At 46.6% G+C, this 16,979-nt stretch overlaps 2 protein-coding genes across 2 annotated transcripts; one reads left to right on the plus strand and one right to left on the minus strand.

Annotated features, from left to right (window-relative positions):
* Nucleotides 1–332: 332 nt before the first annotated feature.
* LOC123121615 (uncharacterized) lies at nucleotides 333–5,528 on the plus strand. Its single transcript, XM_044541632.1, has 3 exons — nucleotides 333–489; nucleotides 1,004–1,392; nucleotides 1,767–5,528. The coding sequence occupies exons 1-3, from the start codon at nucleotides 441–443 to the stop codon at nucleotides 5,193–5,195; spliced, it is 3,867 nt and encodes a 1,288-aa protein (XP_044397567.1). The 5' UTR covers nucleotides 333–440; the 3' UTR covers nucleotides 5,196–5,528.
* A 469-nt stretch (nucleotides 5,529–5,997) lies between these two features.
* Nucleotides 5,998–7,936, minus strand: LOC123121616 (uncharacterized). The gene is made up of 4 exons (XM_044541633.1): nucleotides 7,315–7,936; nucleotides 6,864–6,934; nucleotides 6,593–6,758; nucleotides 5,998–6,424 (listed from the first exon to the last, which is right to left on the minus strand). The coding sequence occupies exons 1-4, from the start codon at nucleotides 7,462–7,464 to the stop codon at nucleotides 6,233–6,235; spliced, it is 579 nt and encodes a 192-aa protein (XP_044397568.1). The 5' UTR covers nucleotides 7,465–7,936; the 3' UTR covers nucleotides 5,998–6,232.
* Nucleotides 7,937–16,979: the final 9,043 nt, after the last annotated feature.

Consider the following 16,979-nt stretch of genomic DNA (forward strand, 5'->3'; position numbering starts at 1 on the left):
GGGGCCCCACCCCAAAACGGAGCACTCAAAGTTCCCCTCGCATCTTTGCTTTTGCAACGCCCCTTTCTCACTGGAAAACGAGATTCTCTAACATCATGATGGGATGTCAGGAAAGCTACACATGATTAAGCCTAAAATGACTTGAATTAATTTGCAAATTACAAATCTACTGTATACATTTACAAAAATTACATAAAAACAAAATTATGGTGCAATAAAAATAATTTCGGATTTTATTTTCTATAAACAGTAATTGCGCACAGTGTCTTTGCTACAGTGCCCGTGACATTCTTTCTTCGTTTTACACTGGGATTGCACTGGAGCTTCGTGACATCCCTTATCATGTTAGAGGATCCGTTCCCTTTCTCACTGCCCCCGTGCTCTCTTCGCCGAAACATCCCACCAATCTCCTGTCGCCGCTCTGCTCTGCTCCCCGTCCGATGGAGTTCTCCCGCCGCGGCCCAGCCACCGACGACCCTCCGCCGCACGGTACGTGCCGCCCGGGACACCCTCCGCCTCCGCTGCCTTTGCAGGAAGCAACTCCACAGAGAACGCCTCCCCCTCCTTTTCCCCGTCTCTGACTGCGATTGCTTGGGAAAACCGCTAGAATCTGCATCTGTTGTTTCAAGGAGGACTCGAGGATTTGGAAGCTGCTTCTTCCCTGATTTCCTTTTTCCTTCTACTAGGAAGAGGTTCTTCCCTGCATCACGGGAGGCTCCGAGACCGAGGCAATCCATTGTACTGGGACTGTTCTACCTCTATCTAATCCGCGGCTTACAGAATAGTGGCAGCAGACTAGCTGTGGTTTGATTTGCTTGGGGGCATAACATTGAAGATCCTGCCCAACTCGTTTGTCCTCTCGTCAAAAACAAATCAGCTTGTCGATCCTACTTTATCCGGTTCACCTGTTCCTCTGATCAGATGCAGAATACTTGTTCAAGCAAACAAGGGCAAGGCAATGGTGTAGAATTCTGATCCTTGTTTGTTCCTATTGCTGGTGCAGGGGAGGCAATGCTGGTGATGAGGGATGCTTTGCTGTGGCAGCTCCAGAAGGACCGCCTTCGCCAGGAGATCATCATGGCCGAGCTGTGCAAGATTGAGGGCGCCATGGCCCTGCGCGCTGTGTCCGGTCACCACAGCACGCCGATGCCCCATGACAGCATGCCGCAGCACAAAGGACCCGTCTTCAGCTGGGAACACGACGTCGGCGTGGGTGAGGAAAATGATGTGAAGCTACCAAGCAACTATGGAAGGCAGAGTGCAGAACCCAGATTTTGGAACCCCGTCGCAGAAGATCGCGCGGAAAAATGCTGGAACCCGTGCAAATGCAGGGTTAATTCGGGTGAACATAACTCAGCATTTGATGAACATAAACTGCAGGATTCCAGTGAGGTGAGCAGCTTGTCCATTTTGTTAGCTTTTCATATGTCATCTATTTTGCTTATTTAGTACTTCATTGGAATGAGGCGAGCAGCCGCTTTCATCAGTCCATTTTTGTTATTGTCAGGCAAATTGTTGTTAAGAAAACATCTTATGTTACTATAGGTATACTTATTACCTCGTAGTCACAGTTCACAATATCTGGACCTTGGTAGAACTTTTATAGCATACCATTATCAGTACTGGCAAGTTTGCTCGGCTTGTTCTCAGAATCATTTACTAATGATCTGGCCAAACTTTAAAGAACTTATAAGGCCATGAAAGCGTCGCCTTCTCTGTTGTCAGAAGTACATACTAATGGTCTAATCTAACTGCATATCAAACAGAATGTTCCTCCAAATAAAGCATCGCCTGCGGAGAAGTGGGAACTGACAGGAATAACCATACCAGTTAAGAAGCCGAAGCCACCCATGAGCCCCAGAAAAAGAAAGAAGCCACCCATGAGATGGACTTGCCCGGTGTGCCAGGTACAGGCAAAGTCTGCGCATAAGCATTGTGCTGGGAAGAAGCACCAGTCAAATATAGCAACATTGGAATCAAACATTAAGGCCATCAGTTATCAGAAGCCACCTTTAGCAGGTTGCAGCATTTGTCAAGTTATGTGTGGCACCGAATCAGATCTTGAGATCCACATGAAAGGTAAAAGGCACTTAAAGAAGATTCAAGCTCTATTCGAAGAAAGCAATAACAACTCAATCAATTCTGAGTCTCTGAAAGCAAACTTGAACACAGACAGCAGGATGCTACATGTGGAGAAAATGAACTGTGGCCTAGACTTGGAGAACCATCTCAGAGATGAAAGACACCAACTGAATGTTCGGACACTTTGCGAAACAGTCAACCAAGAGGAGAACAGTCCACCAGAAATTGTCAAGGACCAAACACCATCCTCAGAATGGGATTGTGTTAAGTGTCAGGCCAAATGTAACTCTGATGTCCATTTTGAGAATCACTGCATAAGCAGAAAGCATCAACAGAGGACCCAGGTGATACTTAGCAAAGACGATATCACGAAAACAGGCAGGACCCATGTGATACTCAGTGAAGGCGATGTCACGAAAATGGGCAATCTCCACATGGAAGCATCATGCAAAGAAGGCAGTAACAATGATATGGCAAGTAACATTGCGCCACAGGAAGCAAAATCGCATGAGAGCAATGTGCCAGAGCATGCAGAGAAACCACCTTCAGTACAGAGTTGCAACATTTGCCAAGGTATCTGTAACTGCGCACCAGATTTTGATATGCCGCAACATGTGGAGGAGACGAGTTGCAAATTAAGCTGGAAGAGCTACCTCAGACCCAGAGACGAGAGTCTCCAACTGATGGATGATTGGGCCCTTCGCGAAAAAATTAACCAAGATAAAAGCAATCCACCAGAAATGTCCAAGGACCAAATATCATCCTCAGAATGGGATTGCGCTACATGCCAGGCCAAATGTAACTCTGACCCTCAAACCGAGCATCAGTGTAAAAGCGGAAAGCATCAACAGAAGATCGATGTGACACTCCATGAAGGTGATATTGCCGAAGTTAGCAGTCTCAATGCAGCCCCATGCAAAGAAGACAATAACAGCCATATGGACGTTGCGCCATGGAAAGCAAAATCGGATGAGTGCATTGTGTCGCAGCATGTAGAGAAGCCACCTTCAGTATGGAGTTGCAGCGATTGCCAAGTTATCTGTGCCCGTGAATCAGATTTTGAGGTCCACCTGAAGCGTGAAAGGCACTTGATGAAGATTGGAGCCCTGCTTGAAGAAAGCAAGAACATGGCAATAGCCGAGTCACAGAAAGCAAACTTGTACCCGGACAGCATGCCGCAGCATGTGGAGAAAATGAATTGTAAATTAGACTTGGAGAACAACCTCAGAGATGAGGGACACCAACTAAATATTCGCTCCCCTTGCAAAGAAAGCAACCAAATGAAAAACAATCCTCCAGAAATTGCCAACGACCAAGAACCACCCTCAGAATGGGATTGTGCTATGTGTCAGGAAAAATGTAACTCTGAATCTCAGATTGAGCATCATTGTGAAAGCAGAAGGAATCAACAGAAGACCGACGTGATACTCCGCGAAGGCGATATTGCGATAGTGAACAGTCTCCACATCGCAGCCTCATGCAAGGAAGGCGATAACAACAGCACGGGCATTACACCACCGGAAGCAAAATCAGACGAGAACAATGTGCAGCAGCATGCAGAGAAGCCACCTCCGGCATGGGATTGCAGCGATTGCCAAGTTACGTGTAACCGCGAATCAGATTTGGTGTTCCACCTGAACGGTAAAAGGCACTTAAAGAAGTTTCGGGCCCTACTCGAAGAAAGCAAGAATAAGGCAATGAATTCTGAGTCACAGACAGCAAACTTGAACCAGGACAGTGTGCCGCAGCATGCAGATAAAACAAATTGCAAACCAAACTGGGAGAGCTACATTAGACTCAGAGACGAGAAACACCAACTCAATGTTCAGGCCCTTGGCGAAGCAATCAACCAAGACAAAAACAGTCCGGCAAAAAAGGACCAGATACTGTCCTCGGAATGGGACTGCGCGATGTGCCAGGCCAAATGTAACTCTAAAGCTCAACTTGAGCATCACTGCACAGGCAGAAAGCATCAGCAGAAGACCCAGGTTGTACATGGCGGAGGTGATATTGCAGAAGTAAGCAGTAGCAACGATATAGCGACGAACGTTGTGTCACGGGACGCAAAATCGCATGAAAAAAATGTGCCACGGCATGCAGAGAAGTCACCTTTAGTAGGTTGCAGCATTTGCCAAGTTATCTGTGGCCGCGAGTCAGATCTAGAGATCCACCTGAAGGCTAAAAGGCACTTAAAGAAGATTCGAGCTCTATTCGAAGAAAGCAAGAAGGCAATCAATTCAGAGTCTCTGAAAGCAAACTTGAACCGGGACAGCAGGCCGCCACATGTGGAGAAAATGAACTGTGACCTAGACTCGGAGAACCACCTTAGAGATGAAAGACACCAACTGAATGTTCGGACCCTTTGTGAAACAATCAACCAAGAGGAAAGCAGTCCACCAGAAATTGTCAAGGACCAAACACCATCCAGAGAATGGGACTGTGCTATGTGCCAAGCCAAATGTAACTCTAAAGCTCATTTTGAGAATCACTGCATAAGCAGAAAACATCTACAGAGGACCCAGGTGATACTCAGCGAAGGCGATATCACGAAAATGGGCAATCTCCACATGGAAGCATCATGCAGAGGCAGTAACACCGATATGGCAAGTAACGTTGCGTCACAGGAAGAAAAATCGCATGAGAGCAATGTGCCAGAGCATGAGTCACCTTCAGTAAAGAGTTGCAGCATTTGCCAAGGTATCTGTAACTGCGAATCAGATTTGGATATCCTCCTGATGAGTAAAAGGATCCGAGCTGTCGCAGAAGAATGCAAGAACACGGCAATGGGTTCTGAGTCACAGAAAGCAATGTTGAATCCAAACGACGTGCCACAACATTTAGAGGAAACGAGCTGCGAATTAAACTGGGAGAGCTACCCTAGACTCGGAGATGAGAGACTCCAGCCGATGGATGATCAGGCCCTTTTTCGAAGAATTAACCAAGATGAAAACAATCCACCGGAAATTACCAAGGATCAAATACCATCCTCAGAATGGGATTGTGCTACATGCCAGGCCAAATGTAACTCCAAGGCTCAATTTGAGAATCACTGCATAAGCAGAAAGCACCAAAGGAAGGCCCAGGTGATGCTTGCCAGAGGCGATTTGTCATGAACAGGTAGTGTCGAGACCGTGGATGAACTACCTTCAGATGGCTCGGATCGCAAGGAAGAACTTCCTTCGGATGGCTCGAGTAGCAAGGATGAACTGCCTTGGCAGAAAGTGGAGGAGTGAAAAAGGCATTGAACCTTTGAGAGGTCGCGATCTGCAATGTGGGAAGCTATCCGAAGCTAGGGCTTGTGTTCCTGTATGTGGGTGTATGGTTGTTAGGGGAAGTTGCAAACATGATGTATGTACATTCATTCGAATTATGTGATGGCATTGCAAGAATCTAATGTCGTCCATTTCAGGACAAACTGCTGACTGGTTTACTGTTTCAATTTTCAATGATTCATGTCATGTGATGATCAGGTATACATACTGTACGATCCAGCAGTTTGCTATGTCTTTGCTGAGATTAGAAGATTACCCAGGACCTTCCAGTAGGAAGAAAGGTTTATTTGCTCTGCACGTCTAAAATGCTACTACCTCTGAATATATAAGACGTTTTGTCAGTTTAGATTGAACTGTCAAAACGTCTAGGAACAGAAGATTATAAGGCTGACAAGCAACTGTGGATCTGCTCATTAACATGCACTGCAATGAATACACCTGGCAGTTGGCACACTCCTGAATATTCACAGAAATATGAGAATGGCTAAAACTATCATCTAGTTTACGTTTTAAGATCATTACTGTATTGATGAAAGGATTCTCTAATAAACAAACTACACAATTGATCTGAACTAATAAACAGAAACGTTGCTTCTAAATCATCCATAACATGCCTCGAAAGAAAAGCATAGGCAAAGAACAGTGACTCAAAATCCAGGCTGGATGTTTCATAACATTGTAATAGGATCGAACTTGCCTAAGTGTGTCAAACTATCTCAGTCCATGCCTCTACAGGGCATGAACTGTAAACATGAAGCATGAGTATCCTTATATCAATTGTCATTTACAGAGCACTGGGCAATATTTGACGGAACCAGGCAGGGGTGCAGTCAACCACCAGAGAAGGATGCCATGCCATACCCATTTCTACGGCGGTACTAGACCTGCAAGGCTACCCGGTCTTGCCATGCGGCTGCCCTCTTATCATCACTGGCTGGGGAATTTTCTGTATCCCTATAAACTGATAAGTTGATATTGGAGGTCATCATATCTTCGTCTACACCAGCCTGATCAAGCTTCCCAGGTTCTGGATGGTCCTGGTACCCCTGGAAACCGGCTCCCTCAGCATTCTGCAGGTAAAGAGAAATCCAGATTGTCAGAAAATGCAATTAGGCAGGTGAAGAGAAATCCAGATTGTCAGAAAATACAATTCGGCGGGTAAAGAGGCAGCAAAAATGTCAGATGTAAGAAATTCACATTACAGCTACAGTCTGACTGCATGGCATTTCAAAACATACCATTGCAGAATCATGATTTAAGTCCACATTTGTGTTCTTGCTGGTGGACGGCCCTTCATTGATTCCCAGAATGGATGGGATTTGCTTAGCTTTCTTCTTCTTTAGCCTGTGATGCGTTTGCTCTGAATCATCCTTGGCAAACGAACTGTACTTCTTCCGCAAGAATCTGGCAGAAAAACGCAATTCCAAACTTCTAATGTCAGTGAAAGGGAATAAAACCAGATCATAACAAGTAGTGACAAAGAACTGATCAAGAAACTGTCTGTCGTACTTGACTTCGGCGAGCAGTCCAAGCTTTCGCTGGTTTATGCGCTCTAGCCTCCTCTTCTTTGCCTCAGTTTCCTGCATCAGCCATGCTACCAGTGTCAGTTCCGAGTCCAATCGAGAACATAGTACAGTATCCAAGGCATTAGTCCGTACTGGTAGAACTAAACTAATTCATTGACACGGTGAAACCCCCTTACATTAGCAGTACAATCGAATCCTCAATCCCGAATTTTAACAATCTTCCAACTGGACTAGTAAATCAGCAATCAGACAGAAAAGCAATCTGCTAGTAGTACAGAAGATCAAACAGCAGCGGATTGTGACGCCGACAAACAAGGCCACGGATACAATGTAGTGTATTATTATACGATGAACTTGTATGCAGAGTAGGAGGAGGTTCGGCGAGTCGGCGGCGGCGGCTGCCAACAACGGCGGAAGGGAGGAGATGGGAGCACCTTGAGCAAATCGTGGTAGTCCCGCCAGAGGGAGTCGAACCTGTCCCTCCCCCTGCCGCCGCCCTGGGCGGGCGGCGGCGGCGGCGCCGAGGGAGGGGGCCTCTTGGTGCCCTTCCTCCTGGGCAGGCGCGGCTCCCCGGCGTCGTCCATGGCGCAGGCGAGACCGAGCACCCAGGAAGGCCGGCCGGCGGGGGGCGGGGAATCCAGGAGGGCGGCGGAGGGGTGGGGAGGGGGGAAAGGTGGATAGATCCGGACGGAGAGGGGAGGGGAGGAGACGGGGAAGGGAAACCGAGAGCGGGGCCGCGTGGAGTCGGGACTCAGGCAGGCCACGGGAACGGTGGGAGGGAGGTGGGGATTGGGGAGGTGGAGGGGGCGGGGGGACGTCCATCTTCATCTATCCGGTGCGGTGCTAGGGTGCGCGCGTGGGCGCGTGACCGAGAGAGACAACCGAGGAAGGTAGGGAGGACGGACGGACGCTGCTGGTGCTGGGTTTGGGGCTGCGGCTGGGCTCCCAGCGGTGGAGTTGCCGAGCTGGAGTTGCAAGTTGCAACTTCAACCGCAGCGAGAGCGAGGCGAGAGGTGCAGCTTCCCTCCCCTCCCTCCATGAAGTTCCAGTTTCCACTCTGCCTTCCGCGTATCCTGGGGCCGGGGATTGTCCTCCTCCACGGGTACTGTTCTTGGATTTTTCTTTGCCTCAGCCAGTTCAACTGCTCTTCCTATAATAAGGCTATAAATATAATTTCAATACGACTGAAACGAGTGAACAAACGCACTAAAACGTGTCTATATACATCTGATTTTGAAAGAAGTTAAAACATCTTATATAATTCTAAGACGGAGGGAATACTACATTTTTTGCGAAAAACACATGTCCTTATAAAAACCCTAAAGGATAAAATCCGAACCACCTGAAAATTGCAACGGATCCAAACGATATGGATGCCCTTTCGTTTCGAATCTGACGTCCGATATGTGCCGGTGTGGTTAGTTCGCGACAAGCCGTGTGTTGCGTCGTGCGTCTCTCGCTGACTTGTGGGTCCTTGTCGCGCTGCACGTTTCGCCCAATAGCGCACGATCTCCACATCCCTCTTCTCTCCGCCCGCATTCACTCCCTCTCTTCAGTTTCGCTGACCGCGCTGCAACTCGCCATTGCTTTGCCTCGCCTCTTAATCTCTCCTCCATCCGCGACGATTCGGGGCGGAAGCGCGTTCTGGTTCTGCGGCGGACGACGGTTGATTGCGGGTTCCTTCCCCATTCCCATGTTTTGCGCAGTGCTTTTCCCCCTCCGTTCCGCCGCGGATTTGTGTGGTTGTCCTCCTCGTATCGGTCGGTAGTGTATGGTCTTAAGCTCGTTCAGCGGCAGCGTTAGGTTTGTGTGGACGACTGCTAGCAGACGAAGAACGGGATGTGGTTGATTTGTGCGGATTTGGTCAGCTGGTGGGTGGTGTTGTTGTTTTTGTGGCGATTCCCTGTCGGTTATTTTTGGGTGGGTTGTTGATTTTTTTTAGATTTAATTCAGATGTGCATTTCGGATTTGTTGTGTGTGGTCCACAGATTTCGTTTTGGCATGTGGTTTGGAATGTGCAGTAGGTGGTTTTTTAGAGTTTGAACTGTAAATTGTATATAGGTGGGCTGTTGATGTTTTGTGTGACACATGTATTATGTGTTGTTGGTTAGGTTTTTTAGATTTTGTTCATGATTTGTACCTTGTTCATAACTTGATAATTGCATGCTGTAAAATTAGGTATCTATCCCTTTTGTTCATGATTTGTACCTTGCTAGTTGTCTTGTTCCCATCATCTTTTACTGCATAATACTAGTGTCATAGTGCTTGAAATAACCAGGGCATAGTGCTTGGTTTTATCAGGGGCATAGTGCTTGCATTACCATGCTATAGTGCTTGGAATTATCAGGTACACGATTATGGGAATTACCAGGGTATATTGCTTAAATTTATCAAGGGCATAATGCTTGAATTACCAGTCTGTAGTGCTTGAAATTATAAGGTCTTTGTTTTCGGAATTACCACGTGTGATGCTTCAAAATTAGCGGGATCTGCAAGTTTATGTTTGGTCACTATTTTTCATCATGTTTAGTCACCCAGTAGTTTTTATGTTAATAGTGTCACGGATGGTGCTTCTAATTCACCAGGAGATTCAACCTTTCTAACGTCATGTTTTTAGTCACTATGATTTTTGCTCTATGGCAAATCTTCATATCTGACGTACTAAAATCACCATTATGTTGTTGTTGTGTGTTCATGATATTTTTGAACTTTTTCCACCCATGTGTATGTTGTTGGTATGTACTTTGCATAGGTTCCATTTGTATTACGTGGGAATTTAGATGTCTTATGTCTGTAAATTACCAGTGTTCTTACTACCAAGTTTCTGTCAATATGAGTTATCATGTCGTTATGTTCAAGTTACCACAGGAATGTGTATACAAGTTACCATGCAGTTTTATTTTGCTTGATGTCTTTTAATTCTCGATGCACAATTTTGATAGGGGTGGCAGATTATTAATGCCATTTAATGTTTTTTTGCCTTTTTAGTACGTGATAGGGTGGCAATGTCAAGGAAGCGCAAAGGAGATGGTGATGGTCATGAGGAAGTTCCTTCGAAGAGGCTGAAGCACCCTCCACCTCAAAACGGGGCTTCCCCTAGCTCGATTTTGGCTGCATGTAAAGATATGTCTGGCAAGAGGAAGGATGCCATTGATGCAATGGACTTCAAGAGCCAACAGAACATCAAGTGTGACCACCCCTTCAATGGTCTCAATGCATGGCTTGCCGGGATATATGACCCTGAATTCCGTGAGGTGGTAGTTCTAGGGCGGGGCAGGCTTCCTGTTAATGAAGAGTTTGTTCATCGTGTGATGGTCTTGCTACGTGGTGGGGAAGATGCTCCTTACAACCTCCTTACGGAAGTCCATATTGAGCTAGGGGTTGAGTTGTTTGGTGATCTTGGATATGCGCCGAAAGTGACAGAACTCCTTGAGCTGATCACGAGCTCTGAAATTTTTTGACACCAATTTCAAGCGGTTGTGGCTTATGCTTGCCGGTAATACATTCATCGCGCCGACCACCTCCAACAAGATCAACCCCAGGTGGTATGGTGTGCTGGTAAGTTTTTTTCGACTTGTTCTTTTTGTGATGGTCACTGTACTTCTTGTGCCTAGTAACTGATACGTCTCCAACATATCTATAATTTATGAAATATTCATGCCATGTTTACAACAATTTTATATGGTTTTGGTATGATTTGGATGGATCTAACCCGGACAAACGTTGTTTTCAGCAGAACTACTATGGTGTTGTTTTTCGTGCAGAAATAAAAGTTCTCCAAATGCAACAAAACTTATTGACGATTTTTTGAACAAAAGGGGCACTAGAAGCTTCGTGAGAGGGCCAGAAGAGCCACGAGGTGGGCACAACCCACCAGGGCGCGCCAGAGGGGCCTGGCTCGCCCTGATGGGTTGTGGTCACCTCGAGGCCCATCTTAGCGTGAAACTAGCGCCGAAAAATCGTATAAATACAGAAACCCCCAGAAATAACCCTAGATCAGAAGTTCCGCCGCCGCAAGCCTCTATGGAGACGAAAAAACAATCGGGAGCCCGTTCCGGCACCCTGCCGAAGGGGGAAATCATCACCGGAGGCCATCTTCATCATCCCTATGGTCTCCATGATGAGGAGGGAGTAGTCCACCCTCGGGGCTAAGGGTTTGTACTAGTAGCTATGTGTTTAATCTCTCTCTCTCTATTGTGTTCTTGATTTGGTACGATCTTGATGTATCGCGGGCTTTGTTAATATAGTTGGATCATATGGTGTTTTCCCCTCTCTATCTTGTTGTGATGAATTGAGTTTTCCCTTTGAGATTTCGTTATTATCGGATTGAGTACTTTTATGGATTTGAGAGCACTTGATATATGTCTTGCATATGAATACCCGTGGTGACAATGGGGTATTATATTGATTCACTTGATATATGTTTTGGCACTCAACTCGTAGATTCCTGAGGTGGCACTGGTGTAATCTATGCATAGGGGTTGATGCACGTTTTCGTCCTTGTTTCTTCGGTGGAAATCTTGGGGCACTCTTTGAGGTTCTTTGTGTTGGATTGAGTATTATGAATCTGAAATTGTTTGATGTGTATCATATCTATACCTACTAATAAAAGAAATAGGTATTCTTAGTCCGTTTTGCTATTTTATAGGAAGCCCCCTAATGTTTTTGACATTAAACCCGCAGTACATATCAAATGTTTTTAAAATACTCATATCTTCTAAACCATAACTCCAAATTTAACATGTTATATATGGAATTTAATTAGAAAAATATGTAGAATCTTAAACTGCATATGAAAAAAAGTGTTCAAGAGTTACCCTAGGTTGGTGATTCTTAAACTAAAAACTGCCATTGATGCACACATGTCTCCATACAAAAAAATACACTTCCGTGATGATACGTGTTTGTCACAGTAGGTCGCTTTTTGTCATGCATGTACATCCATGAAAAATTTATGACAGAATCAATATAGTCATACTTATGCTGTCGTAGAAGTGTTCCATGACATTACCAAAATTATCATCACGGAAGTGTCCACTTCCATGACGATAAATCGCGCGTCACAGAAGTGCTTTCGTCAAGGGTGACCGACATGTGGCATCCACCGTAACGGAACGCCGTTAAGCTATGGGGTCGGTTTTTGGATCCGATAACCCGTTAACAGCCCCGACCAATGGGGATTTTCCACGTGTAAAATCATCATTGGCTAGAGGAAACACGTGTCGGCTCATCGTTGGGACAGATGTCATCCACTCACTGGACAGAAGGCGCCTATGATACGTCGACACGTGGCACGGCCCAACAATGGCCCATTCCTGTGAAAAGGCCGGCCCGTTTGACTTGGTCAAAAGCTGGCGGGCCGGCCCATGGAAAGCCTGTTAACGACCTGTTCGCATATAGCCCATTTACAACCCGCTAACCCAAGGCCCGTTACGCCCTATCCGAATTAGGCCTAGTAGCGTCATCTGGGCCATCCAATATGATTCCAGCCCGTTTTCACTTCTGGCCCATGTATAGCCCATAACGTCTTTCGGCCCATATGAGGCCCTTTGTAACTCTTGGCCCATTAGCGGCCCGTGCTGAAATTGGCCCGTAATGAACAGTGTATTACTTTACACCCATTAACGGCCCGTGGTGAAACTGGCCCGTAATGAACAGTGTATCACTTTATACCCATTAACGGCCCGTTATTCCGTTGGACCGTTTCCAGCCCAAGTTAACTTTCGGCCTTCTGAGGGCCCATTTATTCTTGGGCTCATTTGCAGCATTCGGTTACTTACGGCTCGTTACTGTCATTTTCTGCTTGTGGGCCAAATTCAGCCCATCGTTACAGTCGGCCCGTTTGTGGACCGTTAGTCTGTTGGGCCATTTTCATAGCATCACCAAATACGGCCTATTAACGATGGCCCGTTATGGTCGGCCCATGAACGGGCGATTCCAACTCTAGCCCGTTTACGGCCATAATGCGGTTTGTTTGGCCCATGTTTGGCCAATCGATCATACGACCCGTATAAGGCCCATTGATGATACGGCCCGCAGAAGGCCCATTGTTTCTACGACCCGTAGAAGGCCCATTGTTTATACGGCCCGTAGAAGGCCCACTGTTTCTACGGCCAGTAGGAGGCCCAGTGTCACTACAGTAAATATTAGCCCATGGTTATTGTGGCCTAGTTTTAAAAAATAGGTTATTGCAGCCACTAGCTAATCGCGGAAAAAGAACTACAATGACTACAAGCAAACAAATAAACAAGACAACAAGGAAATAAATAAGCAAGCAACTAACGCTAGGCTATCATGGCTATTACACATATTACATCCACTGGGCATCAAAGTTCGCCACCAGTGCAAATATAGGGAACAAAGCAGCATATCATATACACTGGTTGTCAAAGTTGGCGACCAGCGCAAATAAACGCTGCAGCAAAACAAATCCAGAACTGAAACCACTTCAGAAGATCTCAAGAAACAATATCCTGGGTACCCATAATGCTGGCAAGATGCTTAGCAAGCTTATTAACTTTCTCTTGTTTGGCGCTTAAATCCTTCAGCGCTTGCTGTTGCACCAGAAAATATGCATCTGAATTCTGCAGGGACTTCCTCAGTCCTTCAGCTTCCTGTCGCAGAACATCTGATCGATGTCTTTCAACTTGAAGTTGAGACTCAAGAAGACGAACTGATTCAGGCAGCGAGTTCGAAGAGCTTGTGCCAGCAGTAGTGGCCAGTAACTCGAACACTACATCAAGACACGACTTTTGGGTTCCCTCACTGTCGTCAAGATAGTTTTTATCAGCTTTTTTGGAGACCAACAGGGATGTCTCACTATCTTGAACCTTATCTGCATTACTTCCTTTACCATTGGATAACGCGGTACTGTTCTCCAATATTTTGTCCGCATTCTAAAAGAGAAACAAGCAGACACATCACATGTTTACCATGTTGTATATGAAACTCATTTTGGTAAATGAGTTCAGTAGTAAAGTGGACAGGATAACAGCATGAAACAAACATATATCTATGTCCATGGTCACTTTATGGTCTATATCATTCTAGTTTTTGTTGCCAAATCAAGATAGAGACACAGTTCAAATAATATTTGTTCAAGACAAAGCAGAATAGACAGAATATAAGTGTGGGTAACTATAGAGCAATAACAACACTTGTAATGTGCATGACATGAGAACATAACTGTTTATTCAATTGAAACTGAAATCAACATAGAGCAGGTTACAATAGCAAACCAGTTAAAGAAACAGGTTTAAAACATACCTGTTGCGCCATTGGAGTTTCAATTCCATCCTTCAAATTTGAAAATAGTTGGTATGAGTAAATACTGCAAGAGCAAAGGAGTATGAACCATAGCTACAAAACCTGACCTGAGAACAAATCTTCTTCTCCTTTAAGCGTTGAGTTGGGATTCGGAGTGGTGGTCCTCGTGCTTTGGGCACTGCAGTTCCCTTACTAACTGCTCGTGTTTGGGTGCTCTGTGGTGGAGACGGTGCTGTGTCAACTGGAACTGGGTTACTATCTGCCGGGGTTGGGGTTAGAAGGGGTGTAGCTGGTTCTCTGTCCAACTGGGTAGGGGTACAATCTGCGAGAGTCTGGGTTATGTGTGGTGGATCTGGTCCTTGGGCAAGTACAACCTGTTGGGAATCGTAGCATAATTTTAAAATTTTCCTACGCTCACCAAGATGCATCTATGGAGTATACTAGCAACGAGGGGAAAGGAGTGCATCTACATACCCTTGTAGATCGCGAGCGGAAGCGTTCCAATGAACGTGGATGACGGAGTCGTACTCGTCGTGATCCAAATCACCGATGACCGAGTGCCGAACGGACGGCACCTCCGCGTTCAACACACGTACGGTGCAGCGACGTCTCCTCCTTGTTGATCCAGCAAGGGGGAAGGAGAGGTTGATGGAGATCCAGCAGCACGACGGCGTGGTGGTGGATGTAGCGGGTCTCCGGCAGGGCTTCGCCGAGCTTCTACGAGAGAGAGAGAGGTGTTGCAGGGGAGGAGGGAGGCGCCCAAGGCTGTAGGTTGCTGCCCTCCCTCCCCCCTTTATATAGGCCCCCTGAGGGGGGCGCCGGCCCAGGGAGATGGGATCTCCAAGGGGGGGCGGCGGCCAAAGGGGGGGAAAGGGTGCCTTGCCCCCCAAGGCAAGGGGGAAGCTCCCCCCTAGGGTTCCCAACCCTAGGCGCATGGGGGGAGGCCCAAGGGGGGCGCCCCAGCCCACTAAGGGCTGGTTCCCTTCCACTTTCAGCCCACGGGGCCCTCCGGGACAGGTGGCCCCACCCGGTGGACCCCCGGGACCCTTCCGGTGGTCCCGGTACAATACCGGTAACCCCCGAAACTTTCCCGGTGGCCGAAACTTGACTTCCTATATATAATTCTTCACCTCCGGACCATTTCGGAACCTCTCGTGACGCCCGGGATCTCATTCGGGACTCCGAACAACTTTCGGGTTTCCGCATACATATATCTCTACAACCCTAGCGTCACCGGACCTTAAGTGTGTAGACCCTACGGGTTCGGGAGACATGCAGACATGACCGAGACGCCTCTCCGGTCAATAACCAACGGCGGGATCTAGATACCCATGTTGGCTCCCACATGTTCCACGATGATCTCATCGGATGAACCACGGTGTCGAGGATTCAATCAATCCGTATGCAATTCCCTTTGTCAATCGGTATGTTACTTGCCCGAGATTCGATCGTCGGTATCCCAATACCTTGTTCAATCTCGTTACCGGCAAGTCTCTTTACTCGTACCGCAATGCATGATCCCGTGACTAACGCCTTAGTCACATTGAGCTCATTATGATGATGCATTACCGAGTGGGCCCAGAGATACCTCTCCGTCACACGGAGTGACAAATCCCAGTCTCGATCCGTGCCAACCCAACAGACACTTTCGGAGATACCCGTAGTGCACCTTTATAGTCACCCAGTTACGTTGTGACGTTTGGCACACCCAAAGCACTCCTACGGTATCCGGGAGTTGCACGATCTCATGGTCTAAGGAAAAGATACTTGACATTGGAAAAGCTCTAGCAAACGAAACTACACGACCTTTTATGCTATGCTTAGGATTGGGTCTTGTCCATCACATCATTCTCCCAATGATGTGATCCCGTTATCAATGACATCCAATGTCCATAGTCAGGAAACCATGACTATCTGTTGATCAACGAGCTAGTCAACTAGAGGCTTACTAGGGACACGTTGTGGTTTATGTATTCACACATGTATTACGATTTCCGGACAATACAATTATAGCATGAACAATAGACGATTATCATGAACAAAGAAATATAATAATAACCATTTATTATTGCCTCTAGGGCATATTTCCAACAGTCTCCCACTTGCACTAGAGTCAATAATCTAGTTACATTGTGATGAATCGAACACCCATTGCGTCCTGGTGTTGATCATGTTTTGCCCTAGGGAGAGGTTTAGTCAACGGATCTGCTACATTCAGGTCCGTGTGTACTTTACAAATATCTATGTCTCCATTTTGAACACTTTCACGAATGGAGTTGAAGCGACGCTTGATATGCCTGGTCTTCCTGTGAAACCTGGGCTCCTTCGCAAGGGCAATAGCTCCAGTGTTGTCACAGAAGAGAGTCATCGGGCCCGACGCATTGGGAATCACCCCTAGGTCGGTAATGAACTCCTTCATCCAGACTGCTTCCTGTGCTGCCTCCGAGGCTGCCATGTACTCCGCTTCACATGTAGATCCCGCCACGACGCTTTGCTTGCAACTGCACCAGCTTACTGCTCCTCCATTCAAAATATACACGTATCCGGTTTGTGACTTCGAGTCATCCAGATCTGTGTCGAAGCTAGCGTCGACGTAACCCTTTACGACGAGCTCTTCGTCACCTCCATAAACGAGAAACATATCCTTAGTCCTTTTTCAGGTACTTCAGGATATTCTTGACCGCTGTCCAGTGTTCCATGCCGGGATTACTTTGGTATCTTCCTACCAAACTTACGGCAAGGTTTACATCAGGTCTGGTACACAACATGGCATACATAATAGACCCTATGGCCGAGGCATAGGGGATGACACTCATCTTTTCTATATCTTCTG

The sequence above is a fragment of the Triticum aestivum genome, chromosome 5D (assembly GCF_018294505.1).
Source record: "Triticum aestivum cultivar Chinese Spring chromosome 5D, IWGSC CS RefSeq v2.1, whole genome shotgun sequence".
Taxonomy (NCBI): domain Eukaryota; kingdom Viridiplantae; phylum Streptophyta; class Magnoliopsida; order Poales; family Poaceae; genus Triticum; species Triticum aestivum.

Bases quoted from the DNA above. Each gene is read 5' to 3' on its own strand.
- LOC123121615 (XM_044541632.1), top strand. From the start codon at position 441: ATGGAGTTCTCCCGCCGCGGCCCAGCCACCGACGACCCTCCGCCGCAC. The intron at 490-1,003 runs GTACGTGCCGCC...TTGCTGGTGCAG, and splicing joins CGACGACCCTCCGCCGCACG to GGGAGGCAATGCTGGTGATG. The intron at 1,393-1,766 runs GTGAGCAGCTTG...CATATCAAACAG, and splicing joins AACTGCAGGATTCCAGTGAG to AATGTTCCTCCAAATAAAGC.
- LOC123121616 (XM_044541633.1), bottom strand. From the start codon at position 7,464: ATGGACGACGCCGGGGAGCCGCGCCTGCCCAGGAGGAAGGGCACCAAG. The intron at 6,935-7,314 runs GTGCTCCCATCT...TGGCTGATGCAG, and splicing joins ACTACCACGATTTGCTCAAG to GAAACTGAGGCAAAGAAGAG. The intron at 6,425-6,592 runs GTATGTTTTGAA...CTTTACCTGCAG, and splicing joins TAAATCATGATTCTGCAATG to AATGCTGAGGGAGCCGGTTT.